Source organism: Oncorhynchus kisutch, linkage group LG29, assembly GCF_002021735.2.
Source record: "Oncorhynchus kisutch isolate 150728-3 linkage group LG29, Okis_V2, whole genome shotgun sequence".
Taxonomy (NCBI): domain Eukaryota; kingdom Metazoa; phylum Chordata; class Actinopteri; order Salmoniformes; family Salmonidae; genus Oncorhynchus; species Oncorhynchus kisutch.
Window position 1 is genome coordinate 4065474 of NC_034202.2, and position 18292 is coordinate 4083765.

General features: G+C 42.6%; 1 protein-coding gene and 1 long non-coding RNA gene across 2 annotated transcripts in view; both read left to right on the top strand.

Annotated features, from left to right (window-relative positions):
- Window positions 1-1598: 1598 nt before the first annotated feature.
- LOC116358319 (uncharacterized) lies at window positions 1599-5961 on the top strand. Its single transcript, XR_004206210.1, has 3 exons — window positions 1599-1763; window positions 5016-5236; window positions 5459-5961. It is a non-coding gene; the product is annotated as an uncharacterized LOC116358319 (long non-coding RNA).
- A 9994-nt stretch (window positions 5962-15955) lies between these two features.
- LOC109873538 (metal transporter CNNM4) overlaps window positions 15956-18292 on the top strand; it is a 43996-nt gene continuing 41659 nt past the window's right edge. Inside the window, exon 1 of the mRNA XM_031809612.1 lies at window positions 15956-17411. Within this exon, the coding sequence (XP_031665472.1) occupies window positions 15998-17411 (1414 nt within the window). The 5' untranslated portion in view covers window positions 15956-15997. The remainder of the gene's footprint in view (window positions 17412-18292) is intronic.

Genomic DNA, 18292 nt, shown 5'->3' on the forward strand with positions numbered 1-18292 from the left:
TACAGAAAACGTTGCCAACAAAGGGTATATAACAAAGTATTGAGATAAACTTTTGTTATTGACCAAATACTTATTTTCTACCATAATTTGCAAACAAATTCATTAAAAATCCCTACAATGTGATTTTCTGGATTTTTTTTCTCATTTTGTCTGTCATAGTTGAAGTGTACCTATGATGAAAATTACAGGCCTCTCTCATCTTTTTAAGTGGGAGAACTTGCACAATTGGTGGCTGACTAAATACTTTTTTGCCCCACTGTATATTGCATAGCTAGATATCACAAGATGATTCGTTTTTTCCTGTCATCACACTATACCCATTTAGAAACAGAGACAATGAATTGATAAAAGCGTTATTGACAGCAAAATATTGGATGATCGTTATTTTAAAACTTTCAAAATGAAAAATCACTAATTTCCGTTATGGCAGCATTTCCCTCCGGTCCTGGGAAACACAAGCAGTGCACGTTTCGTTGTTTTCCTTAGTACTACACAGCTGTTTCAAATAATCAAAGCTTGATGATGAGTTCGACGTGCATTTCTGTGCACACGACATCAAATTCGTTCTGATGGATGCTGCATGTTCCTTGAATAGCGCAAAAGATTTTGGGGGTACACTGCTTTTTGACTTCTAGCCTCCCAAGGATTAAAATATTTGAGGAGGAACAGGAAACCATGCAGCTGGAGAGAACCGTTCTCAGGCTGAAAAGCCTATCAGCCACAAGGTGGTCCTCCAGGAAACAGGCCACAGAAGCGGTAATACAGAGCCTGTCCGTGCAAGCCCTGCACGGAATAAAGCACCATCACCATACAACACCAAAAGCGGCATCTGAAACCAATGGCCTGCTCTGAAAAATGAGCACATTTGAGTTTTAAATGATTTAAAGAAGTTTAAAGAAGACGAACACCCTTTCTAACTACCTTCAAAATAATGTGAAAGATGCCGTGGATCTGACTGATTTTAATTGAGATCATCCGTCAGATCCACGGCATCTTTCAAATTATTTTGAAGGTAGTTAGAAAGGGTCTTCGTCAGATGGACAACAGTGCAAAATCGATGGCCCAACAAAACAATGCAACAACTGAGTTTGCAGAGGAGAGGGCGCGCAAGAGGGAAAGGTTTCATGACGAGGGAGCAGAGGACGAGCCAATTCAGGAAAGCAGAAGGAAGCCAGCCGCTGCAGTTACCTGGCCAGCCACTAGAGCACGATAAGCCAAGTGAAGCCCCCTGGCCAAGTCCTCCACAAACTAGGACGACGCTGGGCCTATTGTGCACCGGCCTATGAGACTCCTGGTCACGGCTGGTTGTGACACAGCCTGGGATCGAACCCGGGTCTGTAGTGACGCCTCAAGCACCGCGATGCAGTGCCCTAGACCGTTGTGCCACTCTGGAGACCCCAAGATCAACAATTACAAACATCAACAAAAAATAAAAACAGAAGTACCTTATTTACATAAGCATTCAGACCCTTTGCTATAAGACTCGAATTTGAGCTCAGGTGTGTGCTGTTTCCATTGATCATCCTTTAGCTGTTTCGACAACTTGATTGGAGCCCCCCTGTGGTACATTCAATTGATTGGACATGATTTGGAAAGGCACACACCTGTCTATACAAGGTCCCACAGTTTAGTCGAAGGAATTGTCTATGGAGCTCTTGAGACAGGATTGTGTCAAGGCACAGATCTGGGGAGGTGATATTCCTCTTCTGGTGTACTAATACTTTTCACTGTGCATCTACACACCAGTCTGTGTCCTTTTAACTGTGAGTAATGCGCTAATTGAGCCTATCAATTATTCAACGATCACTCCAAAGCTCTTGCAGTGTCCGGGATTGTCAATACTGTGTGGTTTGGATGTGTATTGGAAATGTGTTAGTAGTTAGGCCTAGTATTACCTTGGTGCCTAGGTTAAAGTTGATGTATACGATTACATACTTCATGTTTTTATGGGACAGTTTGAGAATCGATTTACCGACTTTAGAGAAATGGCAGAGTATTCCCTGTGCTCAACCGAAAGCGCCCTGGTGCAGAAAATAATATGATTGAGCTCGCATATTTCTACTTCTATTTCTACTAATTGCCAACGATAGGCACCGAGCCAAATCTGACCATTCTACATAGAATCTACAAAACCATTTACATCAGCAGTGCCGAGCGAAATTCCAGCCTCCTGAAGCTCATCAAGAGCTACTTGCGTGCATTCATGAATGACGCATGACTATCCAAACTCACTTTGCTTTGTATTGAGCGGGACATAGACGTTGACAAAGTGGTTGGCAGGTTTGCCAAAATGAAGGAGAAGAGGATAACGTTTTAAAACGGGACCTTGATTTGTACATACAGTTGAAGTCGGAAGTTTACATACACTTAGGTTGGAATCATTAAAACTTGTTTTTCAACCACTCCACTTCTTGTTAACAAACTATAGTTTAGGCAAGTCGGTTAGGATATCTACTTCGTGCATGACACAAGTAATTTTTCCAACAATTGTTTACAGACAGATTATTTCGCTTATAATTCACGGTATCACAATTCCAGTGGGTCAGAAGTTTACATACACTAAGTTGACTGCCTTTAAACAGCTTGGAAAAGTCCAGAAAATGATATCATGGCTTTAAAAGCTTCTGATAGGCTAATTGACATCATTTCAGTCAATTGGAGGTCTACCTGTGGATGTACTTCAAGGCCTACCTTCAAACTCGGTCCTCTTTGCTTGACATCATGGGAAAATCCAAATAAATCAGCCCCCATAAATTGTTCATCCTTGGGAGCAATTTTCAAACGCCTGAAGGTACCACGTTCATCTGTACAAACAATAGTATGCAAGTATAAACATCATGGGACCACGCAGCCATCATACCGCTGGAAGGAAGGAAGGAGATGCTTTCTGTCTCCTAGAGATTAATGTACTCTGGTGCGAAAAGTGCAAATCAATCCCAGAACAACAGCAAAGGACCTTGTGAAGATGCTGGAGGAAACAGGTACAAAAGTATCTATATCCACAGTAAAACGAGTCCTATATCGACATAACCTGAAAGGCCGCTCAGCAAGGAAGAAGCCACTGCTCAAAACCACCATAAAAAAGCCAGACTACGGTTTGCAACTGCACATGGGGACAAAGATCGTACTTTTTGGAGAAATGTCTTCTGGTCTGATGAAACAAAAATAGAACTGTTTGGCCATTATGACCATCATTATGTTTGGAGGAAAAAGGGGGAGGCTTGCAAGCCAAAGAACACCATCCCAACCGTGAAGCACAGGGGTGGTAGCATCATGTTGAGGGGGGTGCTTTGCTGCAGGAGGGACTGGTGCACTTCACAAAATAGATGGCATCATGAGGAGGAAAATTATGTGGTTATATTAAAGCAACATCTCAAGACATCAGTCAGGAAGTTAAAGCTTAGTCGCAAATGGGTCTTCCAAACGGACAATGACCACAAGAATACTTCCAAAGTTGAGGCAAAATGGCTTAAGGACAACAAAGTCAAGGTGTTGGAGTGGCCATCACAAAGCTCTGACCTCAATCCCACTGAAAATATGTGGGCAGAACTGAAAACCTGTGTGCAAGCAAGGAGGCCTACAAACCTGACTCAGTTACGAGCTCTGTCAGGAGGAATGGGCCAAAATGCACCCCTTATTGTGGGAAGCTTGTGGAAGGCTACCCGAAACGTTTGACCCAAGTTAAGCAATTCAAAGGCAATGCTACCAAATAGTTAAGGAGTGTATGTAAACTTCTGACCCATTGGTAATGTAATGAATGAAATAAATAAAAACTGAAATAAATCATTCCCTCTACTATCAATCCATCAATCAGTATTTATAAAGCCCTTCTTACATCAGCTGATGTCACAAAGGGCTGTACAGAAACCCAGCCTAAAACCCCAAACAGCAAGCAATGCAGGTGTAGAAGCACGGTGGCTAGGAAAAACTCCCTAGAAAGGCCAGAACCTAGGAAGAAACCTAGAGAGGAACCAGGCTATGAGGGTTGGCTAGTCCTCTTCTGGCTGTGCCAGGTGGAGATTATGAGAGAGAGAGAGAAATACTGGAGGAGGGGTCAGGAGACACTGGTCCTGTCCGACGATACCCCCGGACAGGGTCAAACAGGCTGGATATAACCCCACCCACTTTGCCAAAGCACAGCCCCCACACCACTAGAGGGATATCTTCAACCACCAACTTACCATCCTGAGAAAATGGCGAGAATAGCCCACGAAGATCTCCGCCACGGATCAACCCAAAGGGGAGGCGCCAACCTGGACAGGAAGGTCACTTCAGTGACTCAACCCACTACATTGATGTACCCCTCATAGGGACGGCATGGAAGAGTACCAGTAAGCCAGTGACTCAGCCCCTGTAATAGGGTTAGAGGCAGAGAATCCCAGTGGAGAGAGGGGAACTGGCCAGGCAGAGACTATTATTCTGACATTTGACATTCTTAAAGTGGTGATCCTAACTGACCTAAGACAGGGAAATTTTGTTAGGATTAAATGTCAGTAATTGTGAAAAGCTGAGTTTTAATGCATTTGGATAAGGTGTATGTAAACTTCTGACTTCAACTGTACTTCCCAACCCTAATCTTTGACCTTAAAGCTGAAATAAGGTGAAACAACACCACTGTTCACCACAGCGCCTTTGTTATTGCTTCTGACTTCAACTGTACTTCCCAACCCTGGCTGTAATCTTTGACCTTAAAGCTGAAATAAGGTGAAACAACACCACTGTTCACCACAGCGCCTTTGTTATTGCTTCTGACTTCAACTGTACTTCCCAACCCTGGCTGTAATCTTTGACCTTAAAGCTGAAATAAGGTGAAACAACACCACTGTTCACCACCACGCCTTTGTTATTGCTTTTGTTTTGTTGATGAAACGGAGGAGCATCCGGCAGCATGTTAAAAGAAATCTGTGGTACATTTTCTGCTGTCGTACATGCAATGATGTCCAAGTGATGATGTATGATGTACAAACACCCCCCTCTGTTCTTCTCCATCTTCCTCCCTCCCTTTATCTCCCCAGCTTCTTCCCAATTTCTCCCCTCTCCCTCCCTTTCCTCCTCCCTCTCCTCTCTAGGTTTGCCAGTGATGGGGCAGTCATTTGCTTTGGGGTGTTCATGCGGACCCAGGAGGGGGGCGGGCATCAGAAGGTGGGGGATATGCTGCAGGTGTTGCCTAGTGAACGTTACAACGCACCCATGGTCCCAGAAGACCGCTCCCTCACCTGCCCCGAGCCTGGAACCTGTTGAGTACACGCACACACACATACACACACATACATAGATACACACAGATACACGTTAAGATACATACACACAAAGATACACACACACATGATTCACAGATACACACGTACATACAAACACACATACACACCAGCACATACAAATAACACATACTCTCATACATACAAGATACCGCTGAACAGATACACAGGACTAATTCTGTATTGTGTCCTGTGTGTAGACGTGTAGACGTGCTGCATTTTGACAACACCTACAGCTTACTGCTGTTGAAAAACATCAGCTATACTGTGGATGTTCTACTGCCAGACGGACATGTCAAGAGTCCTAGGAGTAACAGAGCGGATGGATGGCTGGAGTAAACACACACACACAAATATGAGATCTGGATAGTGAAGATAGCAATGTACAGTATACAGTGCTGTTTAAACACCAGTGTTCTCAGTTATGGGCATTGATATGACTAGTAACCCACAGTTATAACTTTAATAATAATTCGTATAAGCATTTCATACAAGAGTCAGAATTTATTTGAGGTAGGACTATATGGCTGTGTCTTATTGGAGCCTATATTGTGTGAATGTAATATAATGTATTTTCACAGAAAAGTACTTTCCCGCGTCTGTAGTGACTTCTGTGTATTTTAGGCTTCATTAGACCAATGTAAATATACAAATTGTGCAAATAGGGATATAATAAAGGAATGATTATAAAGTGGGAGATGAATATCCTCGTTATCGTTTTGTGTTTTCACTGATGATATCTCTCATTAACTGTTTAACATTTTAATTAATGGCAGCTGATGGACCGGCTAGATATCTTTATAGGTTGTTTACGCATAAATAAAGATTATTCTTATCCAATGTTAAGATGCACTTATTGTCAATGGATAAAAACAAATTGAAGAGTTTTAATATAGCTACATGTCATAATAGTCAAGTATTTATTCGCAAAATGCGAGTTGAGTCCTGAAAATCAGAAATTTCAGATGGTCCGACATCTGAATTTTGTACATATACTAAATGTGTATTATCTCGACTTTTAAATGTTCTTGTATCATGTTATTTTTTAAAGAATAAATCGTAATTTGAAATGGCATTCGAGTCTCTACAATGAAGCTCATTCTCGAATCCACCCAACAATTCCAGGAACGCTGCACAATCAGGGATATTCCGTTTTTGTTCACTAGATGGCGATGTGAGATAAAAAACCACAGTCATGGATTGGATTTCTGCAGTATGACGAGGTGAAGCGCTATTATTACGTAACTCTAGGTCACCGCAAAGAGGATTTAAAAAAAATCACAGATCTAAAGATAATTAAATCACATCTAGGCCTCCCTCAATATTAAACGGTGACATATTTAAAACGTATGCACACAAATTGAATGACCTAAAGCATTTAATAAGAGATTTGATTATTTCAATCACTACACTAGTCTATTAGCCTACATTTCGACATGATACAGCCTATTTTAGAATATATTAAAGACTGTTTAAAATACATATGGAGCGAAGACTGAAACAAGTTTTGTTGTTGTCCACCCTCTGTTGGATCCCTCAGCTCAAATGCCATGTACAAAACACCTGGGAATTCCGAGCTCAGAAATATCCAAATTCAGTGCATTCAAGACAATTTGCAACTCAGGGAAAAAATATCTCAGACTGGAAAAATGGCTTTGAACAGTCACCCAACACAGAATTCCAAGTCGGAAACTCCGGCATCTTTCTAGAACTCGACATTAGAAACTGAAGATCACTGACGTCATGATTTGATCTAGTGTTTTTCCGAGTTCCCAGTTTTCTTGAAAGCACCAAAAGTAACATCCAGTGACCTCGAGGCTTTGAGATATAATGCCACGTTCAAACAACTGCGAACTCAGAAAAACACGAGGTCAAATCATGACCTCAGAGATCTTAAGGTCGGAAAGTCGGAGTTCTGGAAAGCGGCCCGAGTTTTGAATACAGCATAATCCCTTATTGCGCGGTCGGACACATTGCCACTCCCCAAAAGGAGCAGTCTTCCATAGGAATGAGTGGAATTCTACAGTATTTAAATAAAAAACTTCAAGTACCAAATTACATTAATTAAGAATGTGTTTGTTGTAGTGGGGACAGTAAGAGCAAAAAATAATAATTACACTTTAGACATTGATTTATATTATACATATAATATAGTGAAATGCTGACTTACAAGCCCTTAACCAACAGGTGTAGACTTTACAGTGAAATGCTTACTTACAAGCCCTTAACCAACAGGTGTAGACCTTACAGTGAAATGCTTACTTACAAGCCCTTAACCAACAGGTGTAGACCTTACAGTGAAATGCTTACTTACAAGCCCTTAACCAACAGGTGTAGACTTTACCGTGAAATGCTTACTTACAAGCCCTTAACCAACAGGTGTAGACTTTACAGTGAAATGCTTACTTACAAGCCCTTAACCAACAGGTGTAGACCTTACAGTGAAATGCTTACTTACAAGCCCTTAACCAACAGGTGTAGACCTTACAGTGAAATGCTTACTTACAAGCCCTTAACCAACAGGTGTAGACCTTACAGTGAAATGCTGACTTACAAGCCCTTAACCAACAGCTGTAGACCTTACAGTGAAATGCTTACTTACAAGCCCTTAACCAACAGGTGTAGACTTTACCGTGAAATGCTTACTTACAAGCCCTTAACCAACAGCTGTAGACCTTACAGTGAAATGCTTACTTACAAGCCCTTAACCAACAGCTGTAGACCTTACAGTGAAATGCTTACTTACAAGCCCTTAACCAACAGCTGTAGACCTTACAGTGAAATGCTTACTTACAAGCCCTTAACCAACAGGTGTAGACTTTACCGTGAAATGCTTACTTACAAGCCCTTAACCAACAGCTGTAGACCTTACTGTGAAATGCTTACTTACAAGCCCTTAACCAACAGGTGTAGACTTTACAGTGAAATGCTTACTTACAAGCCCTTAACCAACAGGTGTAGACTTTACAGTGAAATGCTTACTTACCAGCCCTTAACCAACAGGTGTAGACCTTACAGTGAAATGCTTACTTACCAGCCCTTAACCAACAGGTGTAGACCTTACTGTGAAATGCTGACTTACAAGCCCTTAACCAACAGCTGTAGACTTTACAGTGAAATGCTTACTTACAAGCCCTTAACCAACAGGTGTAGACTTTACAGTGAAATGCTTACTTACAAGCCCTTAACCAACAGGTGTAGACTTTACCGTGAAATGCTTACTTACAAGCCCTTAACCAACAGGTGTAGACTTTACCGTGAAATGCTTACTTACAAGCCCTTAACCAACAGGTGTAGACTTTACAGTGAAATGCTTACTTACCAGCCCTTAACCAACAGGTGTAGACCTTACAGTGAAATGCTTACTTACCAGCCCTTAACCAACAGGTGTAGACCTTACTGTGAAATGCTGACTTACAAGCCCTTAACCAACAGCTGTAGACTTTACAGTGAAATGCTTACTTACAAGCCCTTAACCAACAGGTGTAGACCTTACTGTGAAATGCTGACTTACAAGCCCTTAACCAACAGCTGTAGACTTTACAGTGAAATGCTTACTTACAAGCCCTTAACCAACAGGTGTAGACTTTACAGTGAAATGCTTACTTACAAGCCCTTAACCAACAGGTGTAGACTTTACCGTGAAATGCTTACTTACAAGCCCTTAACCAACAGGTGTAGACTTTACCGTGAAATGCTTACTTACAAGCCCTTAACCAACAGGTGTAGACTTTACAGTGAAATGCTTACTTACAAGCCCTTAACCAACAGGTGTAGACTTTACAGTGAAATGCTTACTTACAAGCCCTTAACCAACAGGTGTAGACTTTACCGTGAAATGCTTACTTACAAGCCCTTAACCAACAGGTGTAGACTTTACAGTGAAATGCTTACTTACAAGCCCTTAACCAACAGGTGTAGACTTTACCGTGAAATGCTTACTTACAAGCCCTTAACCAACAGGTGTAGACTTTACAGTGAAATGCTTACTTACAAGCCCTTAACCAACAGGTGTAGACTTTACCGTGAAATGCTTACTTACAGGCCCTTAACCAACAGGTGTAGACTTTACCGTGAAATGCTTACTTACAAGCCCTTAACCAACAGGTGTAGACTTTACCGTGAAATGCTTACTTACAAGCCCTTAACCAACAGGTGTAGACTTTACCGTGAAATGCTTACTTACAAGCCCTTAACCAACAGGTGTAGACTTTACCGTGAAATGCTTACTTACAAGCCCTTAACCAACAGGTGTAGACCTTACAGTGAAATGCTTACTTACAAGCCCTTAACCAACAGGTGTAGACTTTACAGTGAAATGCTTACTTACAAGCCCTTAACCAACAGGTGTAGACCTTACAGTGAAATGCTTACTTACAAGCCCTTAACCAACAGGTGTAGACTTTACAGTGAAATGCTTACTTACAAGCCCTTAACCAACAGGTGTAGACTTTACCGTGAAATGCTTACTTACAAGCCCTTAACCAACAGGTGTAGACTTTACCGTGAAATGCTGACTTACAAGCCCTTAACCAACAGGTGTAGACTTTACCGTGAAATGCTTACTTACAAGCCCTTAACCAACAGGTGTAGACTTTACCGTGAAATGCTTACTTACAAGCCCTTAACCAACAGGTGTAGACTTTACAGTGAAATGCTGACTTACAAGCCCTTAACCAACAGGTGTAGACTTTACCGTGAAATGCTTACTTACAAGCCCTTAACCAACAGGTGTAGACTTTACAGTGAAATGCTTACTTACAAGCCCTTAACCAACAGGTGTAGACTTTACCGTGAAATGCTTACTTACAAGCCCTTAACCAACAGGTGTAGACTTTACAGTGAAATGCTTACTTACAAGCCCTTAACCAACAGGTGTAGACCTTACAGTGAAATGCTTACTTACAAGCCCTTAACCAACAGGTGTAGACTTTACCGTGAAATGCTTACTTACAAGCCCTTAACCAACAGGTGTAGACTTTACAGTGAAATGCTTACTTACAAGCCCTTAACCAACAGGTGTAGACTTTACCGTGAAATGCTTACTTACAAGCCCTTAACCAACAGGTGTAGACTTTACCGTGAAATGCTGACTTACAAGCCCTTAACCAACAGGTGTAGACTTTACCGTGAAATGCTTACTTACAAGCCCTTAACCAACAGGTGTAGACTTTACCGTGAAATGCTTACTTACAAGCCCTTAACCAACAGGTGTAGACTTTACAGTGAAATGCTGACTTACAAGCCCTTAACCAACAGGTGTAGACTTTACCGTGAAATGCTTACTTACAAGCCCTTAACCAACAGGTGTAGACTTTACCGTGAAATGCTTACTTACAAGCCCTTAACCAACAGGTGTAGACTTTACCGTGAAATGCTTACTTACAAGCCCTTAACCAACAGGTGTAGACTTTACCGTGAAATGCTTACTTACAAGCCCTTAACCAACAGGTGTAGACTTTACAGTGAAATGCTGACTTACAAGCCCTTAACCAACAGGTGTAGACTTTACCGTGAAATGCTTACTTACAAGCCCTTAACCAACAGGTGTAGACTTTACAGTGAAATGCTGACTTACAAGCCCTTAACCAACAGGTGTAGACTTTACCGTGAAATGCTTACTTACAAGCCCTTAACCAACAGGTGTAGACTTTACCGTGAAATGCTTACTTACAAGCCCTTAACCAACAGGTGTAGACTTTACCGTGAAATGCTTACTTACAAGCCCTTAACCAACAGGTGTAGACTTTACAGTGAAATGCTGACTTACAAGCCCTTAACCAACAGGTGTAGACTTTACCGTGAAATGCTTACTTACAAGCCCTTAACCAACAGGTGTAGACTTTACCGTGAAATGCTTACTTACAAGCCCTTAACCAACAGGTGTAGACTTTACCGTGAAATGCTTACTTACAAGCCCTTAACCAACAAGTGTAGACTTTACCGTGAAATGCTTACTTACAAGCCCTTAACCAACAGGTGTAGACTTTACCGTGAAATGCTTACTTACAAGCCCTTAACCAACAGGTGTAGACTTTACCGTGAAATGCTTACTTACAAGCCCTTAACCAACAGGTGTAGACTTTACCGTGAAATGCTTACTTACAAGCCCTTAACCAACAGGTGTAGACTTTACCGTGAAATGCTGACTTACAAGCCCTTAACCAACAGGTGTAGACTTTACCGTGAAATGCTTACTTACAAGCCCTTAACCAACAGGTGTAGACTTTACCGTGAAATGCTTACTTACAAGCCCTTAACCAACAGGTGTAGACTTTACCGTGAAATGCTTACTTACAAGCCCTTAACCAACAGGTGTAGACTTTACCGTGAAATGCTTACTTACAAGCCCTTAACCAACAGGTGTAGACTTTACCGTGAAATGCTTACTTACAAGCCCTTAACCAACAGGTGTAGACTTTACCGTGAAATGCTTACTTACAAGCCCTTAACCAACAGGTGTAGACTTTACCGTGAAATGCTGACTTACAAGCCCTTAACCAACAGGTGTAGACTTTACAGTGAAATGCTTACTTACAAGCCCTTAACCAACAGGTGTAGACTTTACCGTGAAATGCTTACTTACAAGCCCTTAACCAACAGCTGTAGACTTTACCGTGAAATGCTTACTTACAAGCCCTTAACCAACAGCTGTAGACTTTACCGTGAAATGCTTACTTACAAGCCCTTAACCAACAGGTGTAGACTTTACCGTGAAATGCTGACTTACAAGCCCTTAACCAACAGGTGTAGACTTTACCGTGAAATGCTTACTTACAAGCCCTTAACCAACAGGTGTAGACTTTACCGTGAAATGCTTACTTACAAGCCCTTAACCAACAGGTGTAGACTTTACCGTGAAATGCTTTACTTACAAGCCCTTAACCAACAGTGCAGTTCAAGAAGAAAATATTTACCAAGTAGGTTAAAATAAAAAGTACTAAAAAGTAACACAATAAGAAAAACAATAACGAGGCTATATACAGGGGGCACCGGTACCGAGTCATATTATATATTATATATATATATGTGTGTGTGTATATACATATATTAGGTTTAGCTCACATAATATAATTTAAAAGTATGCATTAAAGTGTCTGTAATATAATAAATGTGGCAAAAACAAATGTCGACATTAATAAATGCCTTTCTATAGTTCCCTAAATGGTTTTTACAATAGTGGGGGCGTACCAAGATGGAGGCGCCGGTGGCTTCAAAACAGCGCCCCCTGTCAGTCATTTAGTGTATCTATAAGTCATTGGTTACATCACTGACAGTGACCGCAGCTGTCTCAGTGACAGGAATGACCATCGACTATCCATCTGCACCCCCACTTGGCACAGACGTCACAGCATTATCCAGATCTGCCCTCGGGTTTGCTTGAATCTGAAAACAACTTTTAGCTACTGTATTGTTGAAACATATTGAACTGAGACCAAAACTGTGTTTCCCACATTGACATTGATGACCTTTTCTAAATTCAACCAAATAGTCACGTTGAGGCATTTATGTTAACTAATTAAGTAAGCCTAAACTGAAATAACAATTAACAAACAATACGTTGATTCAGCCCTTTTTTTAATCAAGAGCCTCTGGTTTCTCAAGTGGCTTCCTTCCCTTTGCATCCCACCAGAGGAGGCTGGTGGGAGGAGCTCTAGGAGGACAGGCTCATTGTAATGGCTGGAATAGAATGAACAGAACAATGAAGGCCACTCACCTTCCTCCAGCCTTCATCATTGGTAGCTCCATGGTGAGTCACATCTCGGTTGTTGGAGCAAAAACCCTGTGCTAGGTGAAGAATATCACAGGATATTTTCCATCCGTCCTACATCAACAGCCAAGGGCTGCTGCTGTCGTAGTGAATGTGGGATCAAATTATATCAAAAGGGTAAATCAGAGCTAATGAAACAGGATTTTATTGAGCTGATCAACACCCTGAAAGGCTCTGAAACGCAGCTGATTATCTCTGGCCCCAAGGTTCAGCAGGCTCTTAAGCACTTCACATCCGGCTTAAAGACTACAGCCACTCTGTTGGCATAACTTTTATTGACAATTTCGAACACTTTTTGGAAAGAAAAAATGCTCTACAGAGATGATGGACTCCATCGAAACCATCTCGGAGCCTGGAGCCTCTCTTTACATTTCAAGGCCACTTTAAGATATTGACACAGAGACAGACCTAGCCCCGCTCAGGTGTTACCCACGAACTCAAGATTCTTCAGTGTGAAAATGTTGCCAAAGTCCAGCTAAGGTAATCACATCCATAAATCAGCATTGTCATCATACTGCAGGCCCGCAACAGGTAAACCTCACTGACTCTTGTTTTAACCCACGTCCTAGCTTGAGGCATAGGCCCGGTGGTTCAGATCTAGACAATCCTATACCAATTCAAATCAATCCTATGGTATATTCTAATAAGGGCTTACCTACTGATCATAGCATGCTTGTATTAGAGCCTCCACCTGACCTGAGAACTGCTGCTGCGGTTTTAGATTTGTTTAGATCTAATTATGGATTTGATTAAGATTCGGACTCCTCAGTCCAACGTGGACATTCTGGTCAATTCTGAAACTTGGTTGAATAATTCTGTGCTGGCCTGTGATGTGTCTCTGTCTGGTTATAATGTTTACAGATCAGACAGAATTGGCATATTGCCATATTTACCATTTAAATGTTTGCTACCTCTGTCCCTATACAGTTTGATTGTCTCATTCTTAATGTGGGCCTTGGTCATAATAACCAGCTGACACTAATAGGAGGAGTGTAATCGTACTCCCTCGGCTCCCTCGTTCGCTCTTAACAATTTATCTGAATTTCTATGGTAAATCTGAACTATTAATTATGGGCAATTTCAATATTGATTGGAGGATGTCAGTGTGAAATACACTGAAAGGTGTTTGCTCTGAGCTAAAAACCTGTCTCAGCTGATAACTGGATACTATATGGAAATCTACTTTGATTGGTCTTAGATAAATATGTTGCTAGTTGGGTTTTCCCCTGGATTTTAGTGACCATTGCCCAACTGTCTGTGTCAGAGATGTGACAATGCATTAACCTAAGCCTCGTGTCATCACTAAGAGGAACTTTAAAAACTTTAGTGAACAAGGTTTTTTTACATGATCTTTATTTTATTGACCTTGATTGTATCTCAGCTCTCCCTGAACCTGATTTAGCTTTAAGCTTTTTTGCAAATGTATTCAATACTATTGGAGATAATCATGCCCCCTCCAAATGTCCCCTTTCGTGGTTAGAGCATTGGGCCAGTGACCGAAAGGTTGCTGGATCGAATCCCCGAGCTGACAAGGTAAAAATCTGTCGTTCTGCCCCTGGACAAGGCAGTTAACCCACTGTTCCTAGGCCGTCATTGTAAATAAGAAGTTATTCTTAACTGACTTGAATCCAGCGAGTCTCTGCATACAAATACATTGGTATTTGGATTGACAATGATTTATTGTTTAAAAATTATACAAATTAGCTTGTTAAGAAACTAAGATTTAAAGTGGGATTTTTCACTATAAAGATTTAAAATGACAAGTTATCAAATCCGTTCACAGGTAGTTAACTCTGGAGACTCCTTTTGGCGTAAACCGGCCTTTAGTTGTTCTGCTCCATATATTTGGAATAATTTCCCAAAAACAGTACACAGTACAGCCTTAGTGTCCCTAGTGGAGATTAGAGAGTGGACAGAGGAATTTTATAATGAAGAATGTGTTTAGTTGATCGTGTTCTGTGTATATTTATGTTTGTCTGTGCAATTTGTGTCGTGTTGTATTTGACTTGTTTTATATTGTATTTAATGTTTTTGTTCTCTGAAATTCTATAAGCAGGGCTCCCTTTAAAAAGAGACACTTTTCTCAAAGAAAACATTTGAATGAAAAGAAGGGAAACCACGTTTGACTCCGTTCCATTAATTCAATTCAAGCCATTACAATGAGCCCGTCCTCCTATAGCTCCTCTCATCAGCCTCCTCTGCATCATACATTAGGAGCGGGTACAGAGCCAGAGAGATGCTGGTTGAGACGTACAGATGCAGTGTGCGGCACTTTATATAACAGCTATGTCTCTGACTGAATACAAACCGATGGGCACCACCACCACTTTGCTGCATTGCCTTGGGCCTATATGGCAAAATGTGAGGATGCCAGTTAATTGTGGATAATATACCTCGGGCTGATATCAAGATGCAACAGATTAATAATTGATTATGTTCATTGATAGGCTTTATAATGCACAATATTATGTGGCTATAAAGTTTATGGGCTATAAACACAATCATAATGGTGAGTCTAATAAATGACAGATAAACTACAGAATGCAATTAGCAAACACTCAAATTGCTCAAAATAAAGTTTGTGTGCAAGATACAGTAGGTTAGTTACATATAAATAGAATGATTTATTACATTTCTATGGTTCGTTCTACATAGCATTACGCTTGCCTTAGTCTCCCATGCACGCGCACGACCATGCGACATGAGAAAAACTGCAGCGCGGTCCCTCGTGAACGTGCAGCTTCGAATATTGCCCGACAGTAGCCCAATATCAAACCCAAACAGTAGCCAAAAAAACAAATCCTGCATAGTAACGTGTTCAGGATGGCGTGTGTTTGTGTGTGGGGCTGTACTTGCCGTGTCCGATAGGCGGTGCTTTAGGGTTATTACGGTACTAGAGGGGCGGGGCCGGAGGGACATCAGTAAGTGACGTCAGCTCCCAGTTCGCCAGCGACAGAGTGAAACAAACATGGCGACAGAATGGAGCGGGCAGCAAGGCTACGTTCTAACTCTAATCGTTTTCCTTTGGAGTGCAGTCGAGGGACGCACCGAAACGGCCACGTCGAGTGTCAGCAACAGCGGGACCCAGGTGCTCGGTATGCGGCTGGAGAGGAGCGACAAACCGGCTACGACCACTGACGACGGGGTCATACAGGTAACGGAGGAGAGCACAGTGCAGCTCCGGTTCTACGGTGTGCAGCTCAACTCGGGCACCTGGGCGCAGATCCGCTTCACGGAACGAGGGGATGGGAGTGATGAGGGGGGGGACAATAACATTATTGACGACACACCTAACAGGACTTGTGTTGATTTCACCAAAGACTTCAGCATCGCGACCTACATGAACATCAGTAGCCGGGGGACCACAGGGATACTCAGCATAAACATTAAACCCCTTCGAAAGAGCGAGCCGCACAAGGAATATGGGTTGTGCATCAAGAGTTTGACCAATGGCAGGTGGGCTCTGCTCGGGGATAGCGACGGGAGACTCCGGGTGGTAGAGGGGGAGAAAACTCTCCTCCCCCTGTGGTTCCAGATCATCCTTATCTGCTGTCTGTTGGTGCTGTCTGGCATGTTCAGTGGGCTGAACCTGGGGCTCATGGCTCTGGACCCCATGGAGCTCCGTATAGTCCAGAGTTGTGGTTCAGAGAAGGAAAAAAAATATGCCCGCAAAATTGAGCCCATCCGCAGTAAGGGGAACTACCTTCTCTGCTCGCTGCTGCTTGGCAATGTCCTGGTCAACACCACACTCACCATCCTCCTGGATGACTTAATAGGCTCTGGGCTGGGCGCCGTGGTCGCCTCCACAGTGGGTATCGTGATTTTCGGCGAGATCGTCCCTCAGGCGCTGTGCTCTCGCCACGGGCTGGCGGTGGGCGCCAACACCATCCAGGTGACCAAGCTCTTCATGTTGCTCACCTTCCCCCTCTCCTTCCCCGTCAGCAAGCTCCTAGACGTGCTCCTGGGCCAGGAGATCGGCACTGTGTATAACCGCGAGAAGCTGGTGGAGATGCTCAGGGTGACAGAACCCTACAACGACCTGGTCAAAGAGGAGCTCAACATGATCCAAGGAGCTCTGGAACTCCGGAGTAAGACGGTTGAGAGCGTGATGACTCCGTTGGCACACTGTTTCATGATCCAGAATGACGCGGTCCTCGACTTCAACACCATGTCGGAGATCATGGAGAGTGGCTACACGCGTATCCCCGTGTTTGACGACGAGCGCTCCAACATCGTGGACATCCTGTACGTGAAGGACCTGGCGTTCGTGGACCCAGACGACTGCACCACCCTGAAGACCATCACTAAGTTCTACAACCACCCAGTCCACTTTGTGTTCCACGACACACGACTGGACTCCATGCTGGAGGAGTTCAAGAAAGGTGTGTGCGTCTGGAGGATGGTTGTGTCTGTGTGTGTATGTGTGTTTGAAAGGTGTGTGCGTCTGGAGGATGGTTGTGTCTGTGTGTGTGTGTGTGCACGTGCCATGCTTACATACATGGTTGATGTATTTCAAATGCATTCATCTCTCCACATAATCAATAGGCTACACGGTACACACACACACACAGCGATGTGCCTGCCATATGGTGTGGACACACCCCGTGGCTGTATTGACGTGGGTATCGACGAGTGGAATATCTCGACGCAGTTGTCACGGCAGGGAACAAATGTGATGCACACCACAATCTAGGGGTCAGCAACTCTGACCCTGGAGAGATACATAGACACGGGGTGCAGATTTTAGTCCCAGACTTGCACTAATCACACATTTAGTTGAATCAGGTGTGTTCGTGATGGGCTGGAATGAAAGCCTGTATAGGTAGCCTAGTTCTCCAGTTACCCCTCCCATAATTAGTTCAGAGTAAATCCATTTCAATTCAATCCCTTTTGATTTAAACAACACTTTCCATACATGTTTACCCATGGGGAGAAGTAGTCAGAAAAGGACCTGAACTTGGACTTTTGGGACCTGAATGCCAAAACACTCAAGAGATAAAAGTGCTCGAAGTGAACCATTTTTTTTTGCATACCCCACCATTTGCTATCATTTAAAAGCTTACAAACATGGTTGTCAAACTAATTTCTTCATATTCCCATATGTTGTAGGTTAGACCCTACCGTACATCCATCTGAAGTGTTGTAGGTTAGACCCTACCGTACATCCATCTGAAGTGTTGTAGGTTAGACCCTATCGTACATCCATCTGAAGTGTTGTAGATTAGACCCTACCGTACATCCATCTGAAGTGTTGTAGGTTAGA